Source organism: Xiphias gladius, chromosome 3 (assembly GCF_016859285.1).
Source record: "Xiphias gladius isolate SHS-SW01 ecotype Sanya breed wild chromosome 3, ASM1685928v1, whole genome shotgun sequence".
NCBI lineage: Eukaryota > Metazoa > Chordata > Actinopteri > Istiophoriformes > Xiphiidae > Xiphias > Xiphias gladius.
In genome coordinates, this window is record NC_053402.1 from 13,524,749 (window position 1) to 13,546,988 (window position 22,240).

General features: G+C 45.7%; 1 protein-coding gene across 2 annotated transcripts; it reads right to left on the reverse strand.

The window, feature by feature from the left end:
- Window positions 1–5,693: 5,693 nt before the first annotated feature.
- Window positions 5,694–22,240, reverse strand: axin2 (axin 2 (conductin, axil)). Of its 2 annotated transcripts, XM_040123928.1 has the most exons (11): window positions 22,063–22,240; window positions 19,602–20,529; window positions 17,385–17,516; window positions 14,862–14,964; window positions 12,829–12,969; window positions 12,190–12,722; window positions 11,915–12,091; window positions 11,564–11,779; window positions 11,267–11,401; window positions 10,312–10,479; window positions 5,694–7,340 (listed from the first exon to the last, which is right to left on the reverse strand). In XM_040123928.1, the coding sequence occupies exons 2-11, from the start codon at window positions 20,408–20,410 to the stop codon at window positions 7,214–7,216; spliced, it is 2,541 nt and encodes an 846-aa protein (XP_039979862.1). In that variant the 5' UTR covers window positions 20,411–20,529; window positions 22,063–22,240; the 3' UTR covers window positions 5,694–7,213. The 2 variants fall into 2 exon arrangements, with proteins under 2 accessions (XP_039979862.1, XP_039979863.1); XM_040123929.1 differs by lacking the exon at window positions 11,267–11,401.

Genomic DNA, 22,240 nt, shown 5'->3' on the forward strand with positions numbered 1-22,240 from the left:
AGTAATTTAACTGGAAGAGTACAAAGCGACCACTGTCTAAATTCTCCTTATAATCAGTTCCAAATTACATAGTTCTTTCCAGCTAACTTCTTAGGAAATTGTATTAAAATAATAAAGTATTACTTAAAGTATTAATGAGGTAATCTATCCTGATAACATGCTTTTAAATGTACTTTTGTTATGGTTAATTTTGCCTAATATTCTTATATATCAAATCATTGCCCTTGCATTGTGGCCTCATAGAGTTTTGGAGGTGTGTGCACACGTAAAACAGCTCATTACGCAGAGGGCTTTGGAGTTATGTGGGTGTTGCTTGTATCTTACAGACTCTAGGCGGGCTGTGGTTTGGTGTTCACATGGTTCACGGTCTAACTCTACCGCATACTATAGTGAATTCACAGAGCCCAGAGGCGTAACGTTAATATGCTCTCACATAGTTTCAACCAACAGGAAACCTGATCTAGGACATCTGAGATATAGAATATTACAAAGGAAAAATATTTGACAGATTTGTCAAATGAGAATGTGTGTCCTTGAATTCTCTTTGTACTTCTTTGGGAGAAAAAGCTTGCCTTTTGACTTTCTGATCGGAAAATAAAGAGGAATGTGTGGCCGATCTGTTGTGATCCTGCTGTGTTTATCTGTTTCTGGATCACATTGAGGGGGCATGAGAGCATCTATATTGTTTAATAATCTGTGGGATGTTTAGATTGTAGATGCAGGTTGGAGCAAAGAAAAGCCAGAACCACCATCTCTGCATGCAGCGCCCCAAACAAGAACCACATGTTTGAGTCCTGGTTCTTTAATTCTCTCTCTTGACTTCCCTCCCTCCGCCCCATCCTAATGCTACAGACTCTCCCCAGCCCCTCACCCTGGGAAAAAACGTGGAAGCTCAAAGATTCAAAAACACATGTGGTTAGCCATAAAACTTCACATGCACTCTGTGTACCCTAACCCCCCTCCAATCTCCAACCCCATGCTCCCATCCCCTCCAACCACTCAGCCAACCACTCACACAATGACCTACAAGGAGGAGAAGAGTCATACATAAGAGGAGACATGGAAACAATGGGACAAGAGGAAGCAACATCAGGCAACAATCTTAGCTGTCTGTGGTGGGGAGCAAAAACAAAGAAATTTTGGGGGTTGGTGGAGGGACAATGGCGACATTTAGAAAGAAGGTGACTGCAGGCTACCATTCCTGCACGGGCCCAGAACAATGCCTATCCTGTGGCTTGGTGGGGCTGTGCCGTGCACTAGGTGAAATTTAAGACAAACATAAACACCAAGGGAGGACAATGGCGCTTACTCTCTTTACAAAAGATGCTTTTCCTTCAGCTGCAGGGAGGATGCACACAGAATCCCCTGGCGCGGCCTGGCCAGCTATCATACCTCACGTCCTCAGTGCCCTTTGAGCAGCACAGCATCCGATACACTGGTAGCAGATTGAGTTTCTGGACCTCAACGTCAATCCCCTGTCTTCTTCATTTCCCAAAGCATTTGTGAGATATATAATCTCTTTAGATTCTTGCCATGTGATTAGGGAGGGAAATATAATGCCATTTTTCTGTCTGTACTGTTGGAAAAAAAGCCTACTTTGGAAGATTTGTTTCAGCCTTCAAATATTTTGGTCACATATGTTGGTCATTAAGTTACCAGGCGCTTGTCTCCCCTAAAAACAGGAGCAATCCAATGTATTGTTCCAGGTTTATAGACACGTGATAATGCAAATCTGTGATGACTATATTCCGCTCTTTCAGTAATATTCAGCAGTCTTTAAGCTACAATAATAGCCCTGTTGATTTCTTTTTGATGGATAGGTTCTGGTTATCCTTGGCCAAGCAGCTGTCATTTAAACATGTCAGCAAATTTGACATTGGTAGAGACCACAGGCGTGGGAGCTTGTCATTGGTTAGAGTGGAGTATCAGGCAATATAAAGTCATGTGATTGGTCACATGGTAGGGGGATCAGCTACCGCAGTGGCGCCTGGCCAGGATCCAGAGGAGGCCCCCTGGTTGACCACAGTCCCATGGCTGTCTGGGTCGATGCCTGTGTGGAACAACTTGATGGCTGATCCACGTTCCAAATGAAGGGGTTAGGGACCCAAAATTGGGGGTCCCACTCTCTCATATCCATCTATGGTGGAATGATTTGAGTGTATTTAAATGAGGTTGAGGTTCGTGGTGACAGACAGTAAGTAGAGTTTTTTTTCCCAGGGCATCCATGCTCAACTTCGCTCTGGTTTGATGTTTTAGACTCTACATACACCTACCTTGTGTTTTAATCCATATTGCCATGTCTTTTTTGTGTGTTTGTGATAAACTCCAATTCCATATTTCAGACTATTTGTACCTACTGAAAAAAAGGCATCACCATTGCTTTGTAATGGAATTTTCTTTGAAGAGGGTCAAGGTCACATCTTTTGTACCATAACAACCCATTCTGGAAAGTATCTGCATGCGGACGTCAAAGTCCTGCCTCCACCAATCAAAGAGCATCTGTGTGATCCTGGTTCCACTTCCTGTTTAGGTTCCTGTGTGCCGTTGTTCACAGTCAGAGCCTTTGATCTCGCTTCATGTGGGCGTTACAGGTAGCAGATTTTTGATATCACCACGGGAAACAATAGCAGGCAAAAATGTGGACATGAGGGGGATGAGGTGGTAGATTGGCACAAAGCTGTGCCAATTCATTACAGTCCACAGCTGATTTCTAGAACTGGGCAATAGTCAGCGGCCCTGAAGGCTTTCTGTACTCATTATATAAGACGTATGTATCAAGGCTGGATCACCAATGAGCCATGTGAGAAACTGCCATGTGACCCCAGACCTCCAGAGACCTCAAAATCCCCCGGTTTGCTGTGTGTCAATCAGTAATTTGATTACTTGCAATTTTGAGACTAGCACCACTGAAGTACAATATCAACTGCATAGTTATGAAATCTTGTGATTGTATCTTGTAGAGGGGCCCCATGTGAAAATCTAGACACCTTTATTACTTTAGTTTATGTTGTAGACACATGGTGCATTATGTAAATAATAGTTTTATAAAATTACCTCAAACTAACTGACATACACATAACGTTATTCCAGTATAGGAGTATATAATATAAGATACCGTGCTAGTGTGCTGTGTGCACTGACCTTAAGTGGAACTTGCAGGCAACGGGGGCTAAACAGCCAATTTTTCTCCATGGCCCCCAAAACAACTTAATCCAGCCAGGCATCAAGTGATATACTAAGTATTTAACTTCAGTCATATGAAAGCAGGTGGCTGTGAAAACTGAGCAAATTCATATGCTGATAAAGACTGTGAGATGCATTTGACAGCTCTGGAAGAAGCTAGTAAGTCGATCTTGGGTTAAGCTTATTTTGTAAGACTGACTCTGCCTTTCATTTATCACTTTTTTGCTGAAAAAACAACAAAACAAAACAAAGATTTAGGTGGTGATTCACAGGTCTGGAGCCAGGCCAGTACTGATGTGGGAAGATGTTCTTCCTAATATATACTACTACTGCTCAGTGTTAACAGAGTCATTGATGATCTTCAACAGTTTGGCTTCAAAAGGTGAATACGGAGGCGGCTGTGTTCTGTAATCTTATCAGAAGATTGAAGTCATACACATATACACAAGTAAACTCCTCTTTGTCGAAGCATTTTCTAACAACCTTCAAATGCCCCTAAATCTTCATACCTACCTACTTTAAAAAGCACCTATGTGTTTGAATAGCAGTCTGAGGTCTACCAAAACCCAGTGCCGCTCTTCAAAAAGATGACCCCCATCTAAAATAGCCCTCTATACAAAGATGGGCTCACAAAGCTTTCTGACAGTGGAGCGCCACTGAATGAGAGCCTCTTAGTTCTAAAGAGTCCAAAGGATGGCCTTCAAGTGTATGCACTGACCTTTGCTGATGAAAGGACTGAAAATGGTATTTTAACAATATCATGATGCCCTTTCAATATGAAAGGCAGCATAAAAAACACTTTTAGCCAATGAAACCTAAAAGGAGAGTGGGTGGCAAAGGAATGTGGTGTGCAAAATGTGTGTAAAGATATAAGGGTGAGTTTTTGTGAAGCTATAAGCTATTACATATTTAAATTAAATTATGTAAGGTCGCCTCGTTGCACACTATGATCTGAGATAGCTTTCGTTAAATCTTACACAACTGTGGGTCTCAGCTGATACTGCACTGAGGTGAATCTTGACAAAAGCTGGACATAATTAATTTTGTGTGCCGGTGATATTCTGTTGTTTTCTACTGTCAACAAACCCAATGAAAGAAAACCAAAACTAGAAAGGAGCTGATCCCTTTCACAAATATTGTCTGTGTAGCTAATGCCTGATATAGCTTATTCCTCTGTGTCGTAGACCTCCATTGTTGTGCGAAAACTGTTAAAACACATCAGTGAGCCATACCATTGCTACTAGAGCACCGAAGGTGTGTCGATCCGCAGCTAAAAATAATCCCCTGCAAACGCACTATTTACTCCTATTTGTGTAATATTTGCTAAAAACTACGGTGCCCAAGTGTTTTCAGAAATTACTGAGCCCTCTGTAAAAATTAAATTATGTATTTCTGACCTAATTTACTGTACATCCTCAGTGGGAACACATAGTCTTGGGGTTGAGAACAACAAATGGGATAAAGAAGCTGGAAAATATTGAGAGACGGCTTCACGCACTGTGGATTTTGGTCTTCTCATTGAATTTGCTGTCAATAAAAAGTGTAGACTATCATCGCCCTTATCCTTTAAACGTTTGATGTTCCGATCCAGACTGTAAATGATCATATGGACCTCATATGGACCTCCCAAAAGCCCCTCATCTAGAAATGACTCCATGTCCTCGTAGTTTGCTGCCTCTGGTCTGTAAGGTCTGGTCTTTTAATTGCCAGAATGAACAGGAGGAATGATTACAGCAAGAAAAACCTTCTTCCTATTCTATTCATATGGGAACCTGACTATTGTTTTTAGAAAGACTTGAAAAATTGTAAACCTATCCTTCAAAGACAGAATTTGATTTGATTAAAACATTTTACTCCTCAGACTCCCCCTGATGGTTTTTACCTGTAACTTTCATTCAAGCAGCAGTCTGTTATCATCTATTCACTCGGACCCTAATTGGGTCTGAGCCAAAATACCACATTAGACTCGCACACAGTTCATAAAGGGCCACAGGAGGCCAAACGGTTTACCATGTAAATCGCCTAGTGAAATGTACTTATGGTACGTATTGCCAAATGTCTCATTAAAACCTAACTCAGATACTCTCTCTCTCTCCTCCTTACATTAAAACACACATAGGCTCTGGTGGCCAAATTAATGCTGCATGTTGTAATTTACTCCCTGTTGGAAATTAAGAGCTGATAATGGATGCTAATCTGGCAGAGATTTCTCACTGGATCCAATGAGTTGCACTCTCCACAGCGGGGTGTGTGTATTGAAGTTTGTCACACACACACACACACACACACACACACACACACACACACACACACACACACACACACACACACACACACACACACACACACACACACACACACACACACACACACACACACAGCACCACTAACACAACATTCCAATTAGAGCTAGGAAAACCCATTGAACACCCAATCAAAAGACACACATACAAAAGAAGCAGGAAGCCATTTGCTAATTTGAAAAATAGAACATTTTAATAAAGGCTACATCTCTTCATAATTACAATAATTAAAGTACCGAGGCATCTTTTCAACTGAGCTCTATAGAACGCATAATTTACAGTTTACAAGTGGAGCCAAGGAAGCCATGAAAAATATTATAAAACATAAACATGAGGAAACGGATACTAAAAGGCATAAAAATATCTTTTCAACATAAGGCCCCTTGAAAAACCAAGGGAGTAATAGGACCCTGAAAACTGGGTAAAACACGGCAAGAATCCATGTAGGCACAGCTTCTGTACTCAATTAAAACACTATGGACATAGTGTATATCACCACCATCGTTATCATCTGCAGCTCATAGTGCAGGCTTCTAATACACACAGAGTAATCCTAGTCAAAAGCATCTCAATCACACATACACATAAGTAAGCACGTTGGGGAGCACATCATAGAGCTTTTTGTTGGTAAATATTACTATTGGTGTAAACACATTTTGGGGACTCGAGGACCTGTTCAGGGCGGTTTCCTCTTAGTAAATACGTAGGCTATTTGTGCGATGCCTGCGCCACTGAAACAAAGGCACTAAGATGCGACAGATCAAGGCTAGTTGGGCAGGGACCCAGAGTTGGGAAATAAACATTAATAGCATTTTCATAGTACACTCAGGGCCCTTCAGAGCAGATGGGGGACACAGCCACAAATAGCACTGTAGTAGTAAATATATTATCAAACTTTAAGTGACAGAGAGCCATTCTCAAAGCTTCAGCAGTAAGCTCTAAATCTGTCCCACTAGATCCCCAGGAACAGGAGTGGAGTTTTTGAAGAGGTATTTTTGAAGTTTACAGTTCAATATAAGGGGCCGAAAATGAATGAAAACCATTTCCTTTGCTTGAGAACTGATGCTCAGAAGCGGGGGAAAAAAACAAAACAAAAAACATGGATGTGGAAATTGGAGAAGTTTCTCCAACTCCAAGCAGCTTGTCCATGGAAGAAAAAAAAAGGGGTGGGGCAGGGATATCTCCAATAAATAGCAATAGAAATCTTTACACAGCAATACGAGCATCACAATACAATGCAATGTACATGTATATCTGCATATACGTACATATTAGCGATGTGCTAGCTAGTGCCCACGGGCAGAGGCTGGCACAGGCAGGGTCAGGTAGGGTGTCAGTCTCAAGATTTAAACCCACTGCCCCATTTCTTTGACAAGTGGTCATTCACCTAGAGTCTCTAGAGTTTTCTCTTCTGGAAACGTGGAGATGTTTCAGTCCAGCAACACAGTCCATTATTTTCTTCACTTCATGGCGGGCTGTCCACACGATAGTCCTGCAATAGCGCTGACTTGTTCTCCTTCCTCTCCATATTTCATCCAGTCCATTTGCCCAGACCTCAGCAACATTCCTTCAACAACATCTCCAGTCCTACAGTCTTTAGCTTAAAAGACACACGCTTTGTGTGTGTGTGTGTGTGTGTGTGTGTGTGTGTGAGCATTTGAAGGAGTAGATCCATACAGGTGTGAAGCGTTCATAGGAGTTTATTCCACAACATGGGCAGCATGGGCTCAATCCATCCTCTCCACCTTGCCCAGGATCTTGCCCTCGTAGGTGGGGAGCAAGAAGCCGTCGTCTGACACTTCCTCAAACACCGCACCACACTCAAACTCATCACTGGCTTTCTTGAAGTAGTACCTGCAACAGAGAGACATGAGAGAGTTAATACCGAAAGCCTGTCTTTCTCCATACACAACAGGCATGATTCACCCTATTTTAAGGCGACTTTTTTAACATCAAGCTTCATTTCCGCCACCCACAAAAAGCCACTCAGTATACAATCATCCAAGCCTGCTGAGCCTATAGACCGACTTCTCAGGATGGGGTGGAGCCTCCTGCTAAACAGCCTTGGTCTAAAATAAGAGCCTCGCTCTCTCTTCCTCCCTCCCTCCACTCCTCTCCCTTTCCTTTTTCGCCATCATGTTGTTGTGAGTTTTTGCCCCGGCTAACGGGCACCAATTAGGCCCACGTGCAAATGAAGGGGTCCTTTGACAAAGGCTGAAATTTTGGGTGCCTGCAAGTCTGCCTGTCATTACCCTTACCTCCTACACAACCGCTTGCACACACGTTTGAAGACACACATGCATGGGCTTTCACTCGCTCCTCATCTCTATTTCATCATTACAGGGACAAAGAAAACAATATAGAGGAGGAGGAGACAGAGCAAGCAGTACACAGTCTCCATCCTTACCCATGTTAATAGCTGAGAGCTATAGGAAGGGCAGCTGACTGACAACGTTCTCTGTGTGTGTGTGTGTGTGTGTGTGTGTGTGTGTGTGTTGAAGAAAAAACAAAATCTAAGGAGGGGCTTCTCGTCAGCCATGACTTCACAGGGCCATTAATGATGCAACCCCCCCATCCCCATTTTAGAGGAAGCGAAACCAGCAGGGGTGGGTTTGTTGGGGGGGGGGCCCTAAGAATCCACTCAATAACTATGTAATGGAAAAACATGCCTCGATTTGCTCCATATGTGGGGTGACTGGAATGTTTGTGTGTGTTTGTGAGCGTTTTGTATTTAACGAGACGGGGGGCTGACAAAGTCAAACATGCGATACTTATAAAATGAGAGCTATAGTCTTTAAAAAACAGCCTTGCAAAAGGTGCCTGGGAGTGCATGTGCCCCAGTCAGCACGAGGGTGGCCACCGATAAAAAGCAGCTACATTTGAAATACAGGAAGGCTTCAACTAAATGGCATATAAGAGGAGTAAATAAGACAAAGCAGATAAATAGGACAACATGACAGAGCACAAGACAAGCCTGATAATTGTATCATCCTTTCCTATTTGGAGGAGGACGAAAAACAAAAAGTTGAGCCGTTCTAGTCTTTAAAAAAAATTTTTTTTTCAAAGAGCCATGATCTTTTTTGCTGAGAGAGACAGACAGAGACAGAGAGAGCCTGAATTTCCACTGGAACATGTTTTATGTGGCTAGATCTGTTTTTCCCCCCTTCTCTCTCCGTTTGCACTGACATCTGGCACCAATATCGTCTGGCAGGGCCCAGCAGTACTGTTCTTTGTTGAACCACTGCCATGTTGAAATGACCCAACTCCACACATTCTCTGGCTGCTATTAAAGCGCCGGGCAGCTCTCTTTCCAAAAAATGTGGATGGTATGACACAGGAACTGAGACAGCGAGCCAGAGAGAAAAGAAGAGGGGCGGGGGGAGGCAAACAGACAGATGTGAAGAACTCGGAGCTAAGTGCTTGTCACATTTGTTGATCCAAAAACGCTGCAAGTATCTGGACAGGAAGACGTTTCTAGGGGTTACTTCGCTTTCCCCCCCCAGAAATTATAGTTTGATACCTGTAATTATTAACACAATACTCAACCCATGCTTATCCTGGAGACCATGGCAGCCTAAACAATGAGTGTTTGATCTTTTTGCCTTTAATGATCACTGGAAAGACGCAATCAAAGTAAAATCTCTCTCTGCAAACACTCATTGAAGTGGCGCGGCCTCAGTCAAGACCCCGTAGTACGGCAAACAAGCAGACCTGGCATTTAACAATCTACCTTTCAAAAATATCCATAAAATGATTACAACATGTGTAAACATTGTGCGTGTAGAACACAAGCACATTCATGCGTGCACACATGTACACACACACACATACACAGTAGAGCAGAAAAAAAAGAGCATCTGATAGCATCAGTGAAGAATTTGCACGCTGGCCATTTGTGTGAGTCTTTGTTGGTTGAAATGAAAGGGGCCGGGGCTTCAAAGCCATGTGTATTAAGTGTGCCTTAGCATGGAAATCAATACCAGATGGGACCCAAATCGCTGTAGTTCAAACTCTCCCACTAACCCCCGCACCACCCACCCTCCCTCCCCTCTTGTCCTTTCCTTTTCAATGCATCCCCTCAACACACACACACACGCACGCACGCACACGCACACACACACACACACACACACACACACACACACACACACACACACACACACACACACACACACACACACACACACACCAGAGGCCTGAAACTGTCTGCACACACACATTGAAACAAACACTGATAACAGCGCTCCACACACAGATATGTATTAAGCACAATCAAAGTGAGGAGAAAATAAAATATTCAAGGACTTTATGCTCACAGCCATTGACCGAAATTCAAAGATATAAATTTACCACTAGACAGTACAGCCTGAAGCCTTTCGCAGTTCAGTTAGCAAACATTAGACACTCCTACTTCAGTTTGTGGTTTCCTTTAGTCCTGCCCTGTTAGACTGTGAAAATTTGGATTACTCAAAATGTCTATAAATGTCACCTCGCTCTGATGAGATGACACTAATGATCACAGATTGCAAAGTCAGCCATACTGCTCCCACGCCACGGACGATACTGACTATTACTCGTCTACCAATTCCTCCACTTTTCGCCCGTGTGATTCCCATTTTGGCAAACATAGGTACATTATAAAGCTAGCCCTTTCTGAACTTAACGTTTCAGACTGTGACCTGTACAATTCCGTTTGTGTTGGTACACCAAAGGACAACAGTCAACTCATTTTACAGCCGGCAATCACAGTATCACAGAAGCACTTAAGGCAAAAGTTCACATCACGTCACTGAAAATTCCTCTTTTACAACTTCCCTCTACACACCTGTAGTTGCCCTTCTTACGGAGCTGCTCCTTGAAGTGGCCCAGGGTGAGACTGTGGCTCTTCATGGTCCTCCGGTAGGGGATCTCCTCACCACAAAAGAAATACGTCACCACCGTCTCTCCACTGCACGCCCCGTGGCTTCCTACACCCTTCTTACAATCCTTCATCCTGAAAGTAGACAAAGGCGGACAGAAAGTGTGTGTGAGAAGGGGTGGACATCCTCCCGGTACTTAACAAGGTAACTACCAAAAGAAAAATCAGAAATCAGAAACAGAGCAAAGCTTCTAAAGGACTCTAACCAACAATCTACACCTTGGAGCTACAGAGTACAGAAGACGGTACTAGACTAGAAACACAGTAACAGCAGCCTGACTGAAGAATAACACTAGTGAGTGAGTGACCCAGTGCCATCAGTAAGTGTGTGCTTGTGTGTGCATGGAGAAGGGGCACGGTATTAACAATTCCCCTTCAGCTATGTCCAAGGCTTTGTAGGCCCACTTCAGAGGAGCTCTCTCTTTGCTAGGCTCTGCTTGGCCCAGCTGACTGCCAGTTCACTGAAGGACAGCCAATAAAAATGATACATATATATGAAAGTGATATCTCAGTCAGGTGGTGCAGTGACTACACACTCTGCACACACAGCACAAATACACAAGATTCATGCAAACACAGAGGCAGAGCCAGGCCCGTGTGTACAAATCTTAAAATAAGCTTCAGAAAGGGGTCACCTTCTCTTCTGAGTGACTATGTGGGAGTGTACACATGCGTTAAATGTGGATTTGCACATGACTACTGTTCCGTCTCCCTACGTGTGCAGTGAGCAGTGCGGGTCACAAGAAGGAAGAGTTAAAAGGGTAGAAGTACACTGCAAGGTGGAGGCTATGGCTGAGAGGAGGAGGAAGAGGAGCAGAGAGGAGGAGAGGAGAGGGAGGGCAGGACGCTAGAGGCATCGTACTCTTCTGAGTGGAGACCGGGGCTGGTCGTGAGGAGGCCAGCGCCGCTCGGATTGGCTAGAGACGGAGGGACGGACCCCCCACCCTGGACAGGCACAAGGTGGCTCTTATCTCGCTGGAGACTGGACACCGAATGCCTGGGAAGAGGCATAACAGAAACTTTAATGCAGTGATCAATAATACTAACTGATCTCTCTCTGAGTGACAATGCGAGACATCAAATTTGGGATGGCTAGAAATCATAATTAGGACAACAGACCACGGCTAAGAGCAGTATTCAACAATTACTCTCTATGTACCTTTGCTTGGTGGTCTTGGTGGAGACCTCCTCCAGTCTGCGGCAGGCCTCCTCCAGCTGGGCCAAAGTGTTGGGAGGGGGCAGGGGAGGCATGGCAGGGTCTTGGATGAATGGCTGGGCTGGCTGGTGGCTACGTAGGTGGCCACAGCTTCCTCCACCACCCCATGTGTGCGTCTGGGTGGAGGAGCCTCCATACGATTTCTTGGTGCTCTGGGTACTGCAAGGGCAAAAGGGCATAAGACAACATGAATCAACAACATGCAGTAGAGGGACATAAATTGACATTTAGACTAAAAGAATACTTAAAGCTCTTGCAAAAACCTAAGCATTTCAGGTACTAGCCAATGCTCACCTGTGAGACTTGTGCCTGCCCCGTTGTTTACTTTCCAGGATCCACTGCAACACATTTTGGGTGGGGTCCGTTGTGTTGCTGGGCAGCTGTAATGGCCCGCAGTCGTCCATACACCTCTCTGCTACTCCATCTTCAGCCCCTGAACGACACACACGCCTGGATAGAGAACTGGAACGCCTGGGAGGAAGAGAGGGAGAAAATTAGCACTGTTTATTTTTACACGATCAAGACGAGAGAACAGGAAATAAGAGGGACACAAAGTGCTTGGAACTTACCCCATACTGTTGTCTGTTGAAATAGCCCCGCACGTCTCTCTGCCCAGGCTGCGGCTGCGCTGGTAAGGCTGGCAGGGCTGGCACTCGCCGCTGCTGGAGCACAGGCCATGCACCCTGAGGGCTGCCTCCCTTTCAATCTGCTCTTTAGTCTTGGGACTGGCATGATGGTGGATGTAGTGGTGGTGGATGTGTTTCGTGCTCTGCCTGCTTATGAGGGTCCTGCTGGGGCCCAAGGCCAGAGTGAACGCCCCTTGGTCAGGACTAGAGACAGAAGAAGTGGAGGGCCCAGTCCTTACCAGGGCCTTGATTCCAAAGCCTGCCCGGGTGAAGGGCCTGTGCTCTGGGGAGCTGGAGCGAGGTGAATGCCTGATAACAGCGGGGGACTGGCAGCCGGGGGTCTTCAGGACACGAGAGAGGTGTTCATCCAGGATGGCCTGAGGGTCCTCGTCAGAGGAGCCAGAGAGCAGGGTCAGGGGGTGGGGGGAGAGCAGTGGACCACTTGCTATGATCTCTGTATCTTCTCTTTCATCCTCCTGATAAAAACAAACAATGCATACAAAGCTATCAAACTGAGAAAAAACTACAAACAACAACAACTTACAATTCCCCTTTTCCAGTAAGAACCAATCTCTCACACACCTCCTGAATCTGCTGCAGCCTCTCTTCCAGAGAGCTGATGGTGTCCTGCTCTCTCTTCAGGCTCTCTAGGCGGGAGATGAGCTGGGCAGCAAACTCTGCTGGCTCCATTGGGACCATCTCCTTGGGAGGACAGCGAGTACGCTTTAGGGAGAAAGACATACATTAGCTGTTGTATCATCCCTGTCATCCCTCCATGACCGAGTCCCAGCCCTCCCCAACTTCTACAAAGACATCCATACTCCTCTTGCCTCATCTATCTACAATTATGGACTGTTCTCCAACAGCGTCTGCCCAACCACTGGTGGTACCGATCAGGCGACTATCATAGGCACCCAGGGCTACAGGGTTGTTAAAAGGGGTGGCAGGCCTGGTGTATGGTCACGCTGAGCTAGGCCTCGGCTGGTTCCCTCTGTCATCATCAGCAGGTCTCTTTAAAGTCAGCTCACTTCAAAGACTTCCTTGTCAAATATCAAACGCTCAGTGGGGGGAGAGTAGGGTGTTGAAGGGAAGGATGGAGGGATAGATAGATGGGAAGCAGTGGCTTTACATCTATGAATAAAAGCCTCATATCGACAGGGGGGGGGGAGAGAACTACAGGGAGGAAAGGATAAGGGATTAAAAAAAAAATGGAAGAAGTTGAGATGCAGAGATGTGTTCCTGCAGGTGGGGGAGAGAAAGAAAAAATGAAGAGAGGGAAGGATTGGAGGAGAGATACAGTTGCAAAAATGGACGGGACATCAGAAAGGTTGAAGTAATTTATTCCCCTCTTGTCAATCACTGGGCACCTTTGAGGTACAGTATAGTGACGGTATGAGAATGTGTGTGTATGTGTGTGCATGCACATCTTAAATTATCTGCATTTTTGCGCTGGGGTTTTCTTGATTTTTTGTTTCTCCCATCCCTTTGTAGTAGGGATGAGGGGGAGAAAAGAGTGAGAAAAAGAGGAGCCGTCTGATGGAGCCTGGGGCTGGTGCACCATGGGAATGGCAGCCATCGCCAAAAAAAATCAAAAACAAACAAAAAACAAAAAAAAAAAGAAAATAAAAAAAAAAAGGACAGTAGGAAAGGAGGAAAGGAAAAACAATCTGTGAATCTTTCAATCTTTCTTGTAATAATGTATGTCTTATAATGTTGAAAAAAAATAAATGGGGGGGGGGGGGTTTACCTCAAGTTTATTTTAACAAGCTACTTCTGTTACAACTACTTTTGCAAGATGTCCCCTGCCTCTGTTTCGGATCTTTTCCAGTCCTTCTCTCAACCTGACGTTAGCTTCTCTTAAGCCTTAAACTACCAACTCCTCCCTGACCCACTGGGACCTCACATGACACGCTCAAACTCTTCCCTTAGATCCCTCACTTTTAGGGGGAGGGGGGCTGGCGGAGTGTGTGTGTGTGTGTGAGTGTGTATGTAGGGGGATGCTGTGGAAAAAAAGGGGGCCAGCTCTGTTGGAAGTTGTCACTTCCCTGTGCGTTTGCTCCATTCATCCTTGGATCAAAGCGCCGCGTGCGCGTGTTATGTGCGTGTGAATGTGTCTGAGTATCTTTGTGTTTTTGTTGGGGAACTTGGCTGATTTCAGAGCCCTCGGGATAAAGCGGCAGAGATCTTCCTCATCTCTCTCTATTCTCCATATTTACAGCATCAGTAGGGAAGAAAAACCCTGGTGTGTTCTGAGCGCTGCGGCGATAAACAGCTTAGAGACCTCTCCGTTTCCCGCAGACTTCAAGGAACCCTAATGGGGGTGTAGGTGACACCAAAGGTAGCGAGGGGGCTCGTGTTTGTACGTGTGTACGTGCGCTTACTTATACGTGTGTTTTTGTGTGTGTGTGTGTGTGGGAGGCTGGGTCTTTGACGTTACTCTTTAGATCTTTGCTGGTGTTGTTGAATTGAGAATGCCGAATACAGTTTGTGCGGTACTATTCATAGAACCAAGAGAGACCCGGAACAGAGGGTGGTATGGAAATTAGGACTGTGGGACCCAGGTTCAAAAAGACTTCAGAACATGTGTGGTTATGTGTGTGTGTTTGTGTACTTACAGGGAAAGCAGGCAGAGAGGCTTGGCTGTTCATCCTCATGTTGCGTTGCATCTCTCTCTGTAGCTGCTTCTTGGAGCCCAATTTATACGGAGGGATGCCATCTCTGGGGGTGCAGAGACAGATCACAAAGGTCAATTACCCAATCAGATACATCATTAAAAGACCAAACAGCCATTCGGGCAGAAGCTTGTTAGCCAACTAGGTAGATCAAACACAGTTCAGAAATCTAATTTATTAATTCTCCTATCCATTTTGTTTTTCCATCTTTCAGGCTTAATCTGAGAACAAAGAAGATACTCAGAGGTAAATAATGCCAGCATTTCGGACCTTCTATGTGTGTGGGAGTATACTGGTTTACGTGGTTCTGAGTGAGGAGGTAGGATGTTTTGTTTGCCCTAGAAATGACACTCATTTTCAGCTCCAACTTCAGCCCAGCACTGGTCACCCTGCTGCCCAATTCCTTTTAACAACACACACACACACACACACACACACACACACACACACACACGCTCTGGTCTCTGCTCTACTAGCCAGAAGTAGTGCCAGCATTAGCATTCCCCTACTGACTTTTATGGTGAGCTGAGGACACCGTTAGCATTAGCTACTCATTATACTTATTCAAAGAGTTACTGCAGGACAGGACCCAAGGGTGCAGCTAACCTGGTTAACTCTATCTGGGGGACTGAATGGTTGACTGGGTAACAAATGAAATCAAGCAACAAACAGCGAAGCTCAAGCTTCAAACTGAAGCGCTTGACAGTGTAAAACAGTGTCTTTTCTCCCATACTAAACAGCAGTTTCCTGGTGACCTAGCCTAACTGAGGAGCACTTTTCCACTTTTCCTTTGAAATGCCACAGTCATGCGCATAAGCAACCCACCCCCCCCCCCAATCTTCATTTGGCAAGCGCTGCCGCAGCCAGCCTCTGATCTCCGCACATCAAAAGGCTGGTTTGTAAGATAAGGTAATGTTTGAAGTCTGCGCAGCTGCATTCCCCAGCGTCCAAGCAAATCCATAAATAAGATATAAGCAAAAATCCCCCCTCCACCACTCTCTTTCTCTTCCCACCCAACCGCCTCCTCCCCCGTTGCGTTTTCCCTTTTCTATTCTTTTCTTTTTCTCCAAATGAGATTCAAATGTTTATGGGTGCTTTTAACTGTCCTATAAGAGAGGCAGATATCCTGATCAAGGCCAAAGAAGGCAGGAAATGATGTGGGGGTGAGGGTGGGGGTGTTGCTGTGGCCAGGGCTTTGTCATCGCACTGGGTCAAAGTACAGCAGAATAGGACTATACGGGCCTCGGCCCCTTTGAAGCTGGGCTGTCTAGAGATATGCCAGAGCAGAGGGCTCCCTGTTGTAAAAAAACAAAAAAAACTCTTAATAGCTGGCATAATAATGTGTAGCCCAGACGACTGGGTGCACTAAACATCAGTGTGTCAGTTTTTAAGTACCTGTAGCTCGGTCATCTTTAGCTTGCCGTTTCACTGACATCATCCATGTTTGCCTTGACGCCGCCCATGTGAGATGAGGTAAAGAGGAACTTGTACAAAGATTTTTCTGCTCTCTGTCCAAAACCAGCTGACCTGAGCACTCCTGGCCTTGAGCTGTGAACCACACACTGACTTCATAGTACCCTGTCACTTGAGAGACACGTGATTATGCCAAGTAATCCTTTCGAGGAACGAGGCCCGGGGCATGTACACAGATAAGCACGAACCACATGTGGACAGTGGCACTGAGCACTATTTTTGTGCTGAAACAATCCGGCACTTAATTGTCAACACTCTGGATAACTGACCAATCATCACTGAACAAGCCAAAAGGCTAAACATCTGCTCATTTCAGCTTATTAAAATGTGAATTTATGCTGCTTTTCTCTGTTTCATTGTAAACTGAATGTCTTTGTGTTGTGGATTGTTTCTCAGACAAGACACGTCTGCATGGGCTCTCCGAACTTGTGACTGGCTTTTTTCACAGTTTTCTGACATCTTTATGGACTAAATTATTAATCAGTTAATCAAAGAAAGGAATAAAAGTTGATACAATGAATACTTTGTGAAACTATCTTACCGACAACATGTCCATAGATGAACTAAATGTAAAGCCTCCTTAACTTTACAATGTATCACCTCACATTGTCCTTTTGCGTTTACCGTAAAATGTTATTTTAGAATACAAGGATGGGGCTCGGCATTGACTCATGCCATATCCTGGCTGCGCAGGTATCTTTAAGTGTTTTCAAGGGACTACAATTCATCAATATTTCCACTATAGCAAAGCATTCTTCCAGTTTGGCTAAGAGTCTCAGCAGCCAGCTGAAGGAAGGTGTCACTTAAACTTTCGGTTTCCACAACACCTCATTTCAAATTCCTGAATCACGCTCCTCTGCTGGCATTCTCACACACACACACACACACACACACACACACACACACACACACACACACACACACACACACACACACACACACACACACACACCCACCCCCACACACTCATATGTTTGGTTAATATTCACTTACACACTGCTGTCAGTCACGGACATGGCGTCGTCGGTCAAAGCGTCACTGGACACCTCACTGTCATTGGTGCTGCTGACGGGGGCAAAAGAGCCCATATGGCAGGGGTTGAGTGAGTCTCCTCTCTTGTATGATCTGGGGTGGTAACACAAGTACAGTTCAGATTAATACTAATACAGCACTATGAAACAGCATCCAACAGGTGGGTGACATTTAGTTTTCTATTTCCTGGAGGAGGGAGTGAGTTTTGTGTATTTCACGTATGTTGAGGATCTAAGATGAAAGCAGGTTGGATAATGACACTAAGAGCAGAAGTGATTGAACGAGGGAGTGTGCATGTGTTTGTGACCTCGTCTGCTACCAATAACAACTACACCCTGTAATGAATGCATATGACTGGCTAGTCGGGGATTTAGGCAACCTCCTTCCCTTAAATACAAGTTCATTTGCACTGGGAAAATGTTGGTTTTCTCCTAATGCCCTATTTACGCCTCCTTAAATAGCCCACAATCTCTCTCTTTCCATTTCACTCATTCACACTCACCCTTTCCTCAGCATACATCTCCCGCTGCGTATGCATTCTTGCCATTGGTGCAGGAGGAGAAGAGGAGGGAGTGACCAAAAGAGGAAAAAAAAAAAATGTATAGAGCGGAAGCATGAGTGTGTGTCAGAGAAGGAAAGAAAAGGGGAGAGGAAAAAAGGGGGGTCCTCGTGAGGAGGGAGAGACCCAGCATGACTAAAGCTGTAGGCCCCCAGATCCAGGCTGACCTTCAGAGGGGCTTGCAAAGAGTCAGGTATTTAACACAGCTGGCCTTGCATTCTTCCCTCCCTGCCTCTCTCTCACCCCCTCATTTATACTTTCTCCTCCCTCCTTTTATTTCATGAGGTGCACCCCCCCTTCCTTCCCGCTAACCCCCCCCTCTCTCTGTCCTTCCTTTCCGCTCTCTTTCCCCTCACTTTCTCTCCAAAAGCATGCCTCGTAGTCCCCATCCCTGAGTTTTCAAAAGGAAAAAAGATAAAAGTGGAGAAGGCGGGGGAAAGCAGCAAAGGAGGGAATCAGAGGAGAATTGACGCAAACAAGAAAAGAGGGAAGAAGAAAGTGAGAGGGCTGCGTGTGTGTGGGGTGGTGGTGGTGGTGGGGGGTGGGATTTTTCTTTTTTTTTTTTTTTTTACTGTTGCTGCTGCTGCCATTCAGGGTTTGTTTTCTTTTTTCTTCTTCTTCTTTTTTTTTTTTTTTTTTTAAAGAACCTGAGATGAGAGAAGGTGAGGAGAGGGAAGCGGAAAGGGGAGAAATGAGTTCCACATGTTTGGAATCTGTAGGGTGACAATGGGAGGGGAGAGAAACAGGCACCAGGGCTCCATGTCAAAAGCGGGCTGTTTTACCCGTCTGGCCAATAAGCATCACACTAACAGAAAGTCTGAGATGTGAACAACCCACCACCATCCCCATCGACACATACAAACTGTCAATCCCTGTTGTCCAGAGAAGGTAGTTTTCAGTTTCCTGGCCTGAGGACTTTTATTAAAGTTAACATCTTAGTGCGACTTGTGATTTTGTGCTGCATTAGCAACAGTAACATCAGCTGCTGCCCCAATGTTTGCACTCCTAGCCTCTGAAATGTCACCTGTATTGTAATTTTAACTGGCTAGTTTTTTTTAAATAACTTCTGTTCCATAGGCTTATAAAGCCTTTCCGGACAACTCCATATTTGTTTGGGATGCATTATCTTTCTTTCAATTGGACAGGCAGCGATGGGAAGCCAGAGAACATCTCTTCCAAAGCGCCATCTAATCTATAGATCTGCTATAGATCATTCTCTCTGCCAAGGGCTTGAGGACAGTACGGTGGTACAGGAGGAAGCATAGCATAGCAATGTCATCATCTATTATTTGCTGGCTGGGGCCAGAGCCAGCCGTGCTCTGTGAACTTTTCCCGTGGAAGACGATCCCTGATTCTGCGGAACTATTTCAAAGCCCCGGAAATCCAGGCCAGCGCCAGCAGAGGGCTGCTGCTGGAGATGGCGGAGGGGGGGCCAGAGAGAGCCTAAGACAGGCATAGTTTTTTTTTTTTTTTTTACAAACTTGACAGAAACCCTGGAGTGGAGTGGACGAAGCAAAAAAAAAAAAAATGTGTCTTCCGTTTTAAGGCATGAGAAAAATGTACACATTGTATCTATTGGTTCTAAAGCTAAATACAGTAGAAAGGTGTTGCAGACATACCTGTATCCCCTCTCCACCAACTCCACCGCCCTCATGGACACGGGGGCCCTATGCGCCTTCGCTGACAGTCCAACCAGCGCTTTGGCTTTGAAATCACAACTCCACTCCTCCTCCTCATTGAGCGTGGGCAGGTATCCACAGACGACTTTCAGGTCGCCCAACCCGTTGGAGTTGACGTGATTCGGGTTTTCTCCCCCCGTCCTCACGTACTCGAGGTAAATGTCAGAGGTCAAAAACATCTGGTACGCGTTCTCCTCCATGTCGGTCTGGATCTCGGTCTGCGCCTGGTCGAACATCGCAGAGTCTATGTGTTGCTTCTTGATATTATCCCGTATGAAGGTTTTAGTCGCGGGCTTGAGCTGTTTGGCCACAATGCTGCTGTTTTCAATGTAGCGCTTGTAAATGGCTTTGGCGACTCTCTGCGTTTTGGTATCCTTGAGGTTCATTTGCCTGAAGCCATTGCAGGCGAACCAAAAGTCCAAAGTGTCGACGCATTTCTCGCGCTCCAGAAATGTCCTAAAAAGAAGAGCACCGTCCTGGTCCCCGAGGAGAGAGTGTAAAGACTTTGTCCACCGGGAGAGCGGCGAGTCCGGGGAGGCGCTCCCCTCTGGTTCCCCAAGACCATCCTCGTTCCTCCTCGCCGAGGAAGCCGGAGAGCCGAGCAGAACCGACTTGGGGGGTTCCAAGGTTTTCATCATGGCGAGTTTGTCGGGGTAGCAGGGCGCCTCGCCCTCCTCCCCAGGCACCGGGGGTCGAGGGGCATCTTCTCGGAAACTACTGGCGATATGGTCCATAAGCGCCCGGCTCATGGCTCCGAAGGGCGGCAGGAGAGAGCCCGTGTGTTGTTCGCCTCCTCTGAGCCTCTACTGTAATCTCCTCACTCTCTTGTGTCAGCGGGGGAGCTTCTCTCCGGCTGCCCGTCTTCTCTCTGAAACACAAAGTATTGATCTAATCAAGACCAGATCCGCCCCAACTTCAAAGGGGCAGAGACGCAGTAAGAGTCTTCTCGGTCCCTCACTGACTTTTAAAGAAGAAGAAAAAAAAAAAAAAAAAAAAAAAAGACAGGCTAGTTCACAGGAGGGAGAAAAAAAAAAAAATCTGAGAAAAAACGCTGCAGCAGCATTACATAAACAGCAACCCTTCATATCTCAACCTGGAATGTGATTTCTAGCCAGGCGCTGCTGGCCGGGGCGCAAATTAACAAGCATTTATCAGTACATTTTGCAGCACATTGCACTGCCGAGCAGAAAACCACCTGAACGACGCCCGCGCTGAATTTCGCGTCGCTTTCCCCGTCGGCGACACGAGAAAAAAAAAAAAAATAGCGATTACATGCCTGTCAAGCGGGGGCTGTGAACTGAACACCATCAATAAGTCATTCATCCTTCTGAATGCCAGAGCGCTACGCGCGGACGCGGCTTTACTGGCGCTTCCGGATCCATCGCGGCTGATGTCAGGGTTGTAGCCTGGCTTGCCTGCTGCAGAATGCAAACACATGTCTTTCTTCCATCCTTACCTACCCCCCCCCCCCCTCCCCCAATTGTCCGGGCAGTCTCCACATCTCATCACGAGCGACTACACATCAATTTGAGCCTGCCCGTAGGTACCTGTAGGACACTGATGTGGTACAGTCAATGGAGTTAACTGCCTGCTGCTGCTGCTAAGTGTGTGTGTGTGTGTGTGCGCGCGCGTTTGGTGGACTACTCGTGGGGCTTTCGCACGCTTGAACGTTTCAGACATCCAGCTGTCCGCGGTGCCGTTATCGCAGAGATGACGAGCAGCTCGCGACAGACGATCGCTGCTCCGCCGGTAAGCCTCGACGTTGCAATGTACCGGCGGCTGATGTGAGACGCTGCAGATGGGGCTTCGTTTCACTGACACTCGGCCACACTCTGTTCAACTTGTCAGAGGGGGTAGGGGGGGGGCAAAAACAAAAACACAGCTTCAACTCACACGCTCCCTATTGGGCTACTTCTCGAATAAAAATGAAGCAACTACTTAAATTTTATATTCCGTGACACCTTGGAAATCACCACCGCACTCAAGTTAATACTGTCACGAAGTCTGGAGTCGTTTTTAAAAGTTGGTTCGCTGTTACATTTAAGAAGAAAATCAAAAACAAAAACAAAAAAACAACAACAGCCCCTATTCAACGTCCAATCCCATGTACACCAAAGTCTCAGATCTTGTGGGGGGAGGAACCCCCCCACAAAAAAAAAAAAGAAAACTAGCACTTCTCAGGAACTTCTACTGTGAGTATGAAATCAAACAGTGTGGGGAGGAAAATGAAATGAATGATACAGAAACGATTCGACGCGTTTTTTTTTGGGGGGGGGGTCTTTAAACGTGACAAAAGCGGTTCGTTTTCCCCAGAACATAAACTTCAAAGGGGAGTCAACAGCACATCAAAGGGAACTCCAATGGGGGCCAGTTTGAGGAGGCACAGACTCTTGTAACTTACCATCGATCCACGAGTTCTCTCCTCAAATTAAACTCCCGTTGTGTGCGTGTGTGTGGGCTTTTTTTTTTCTTTTCTTTTTAAATTTATCCACCAAAAAAAAGCGTATAATCCACAGCGTGCTCGTCCCCACAACGCGTCCACATACAGTCCGTTCAGGTTCGAGTCGGTTTCGCGGAGA

What these genes read in the sequence shown, in the direction of transcription:
- axin2 (XM_040123928.1), bottom strand. Translation starts at nt 20,410, where the DNA reads ATGAGCCGGGCGCTTATGGACCATATCGCCAGTAGTTTCCGAGAAGAT. An exon ending in GGCAGGCACAAGTCTCACAG is followed by an intron (nt 11,780 to 11,914) that starts GTGAGCATTGGC and finishes TTGCCCTTGCAG; the next exon opens with TACCCAGAGCACCAAGAAAT. An exon ending in ACCAAGACCACCAAGCAAAG is followed by an intron (nt 11,402 to 11,563) that starts GTACATAGAGAG and finishes GCCTCTTCCCAG; the next exon opens with GCATTCGGTGTCCAGTCTCC.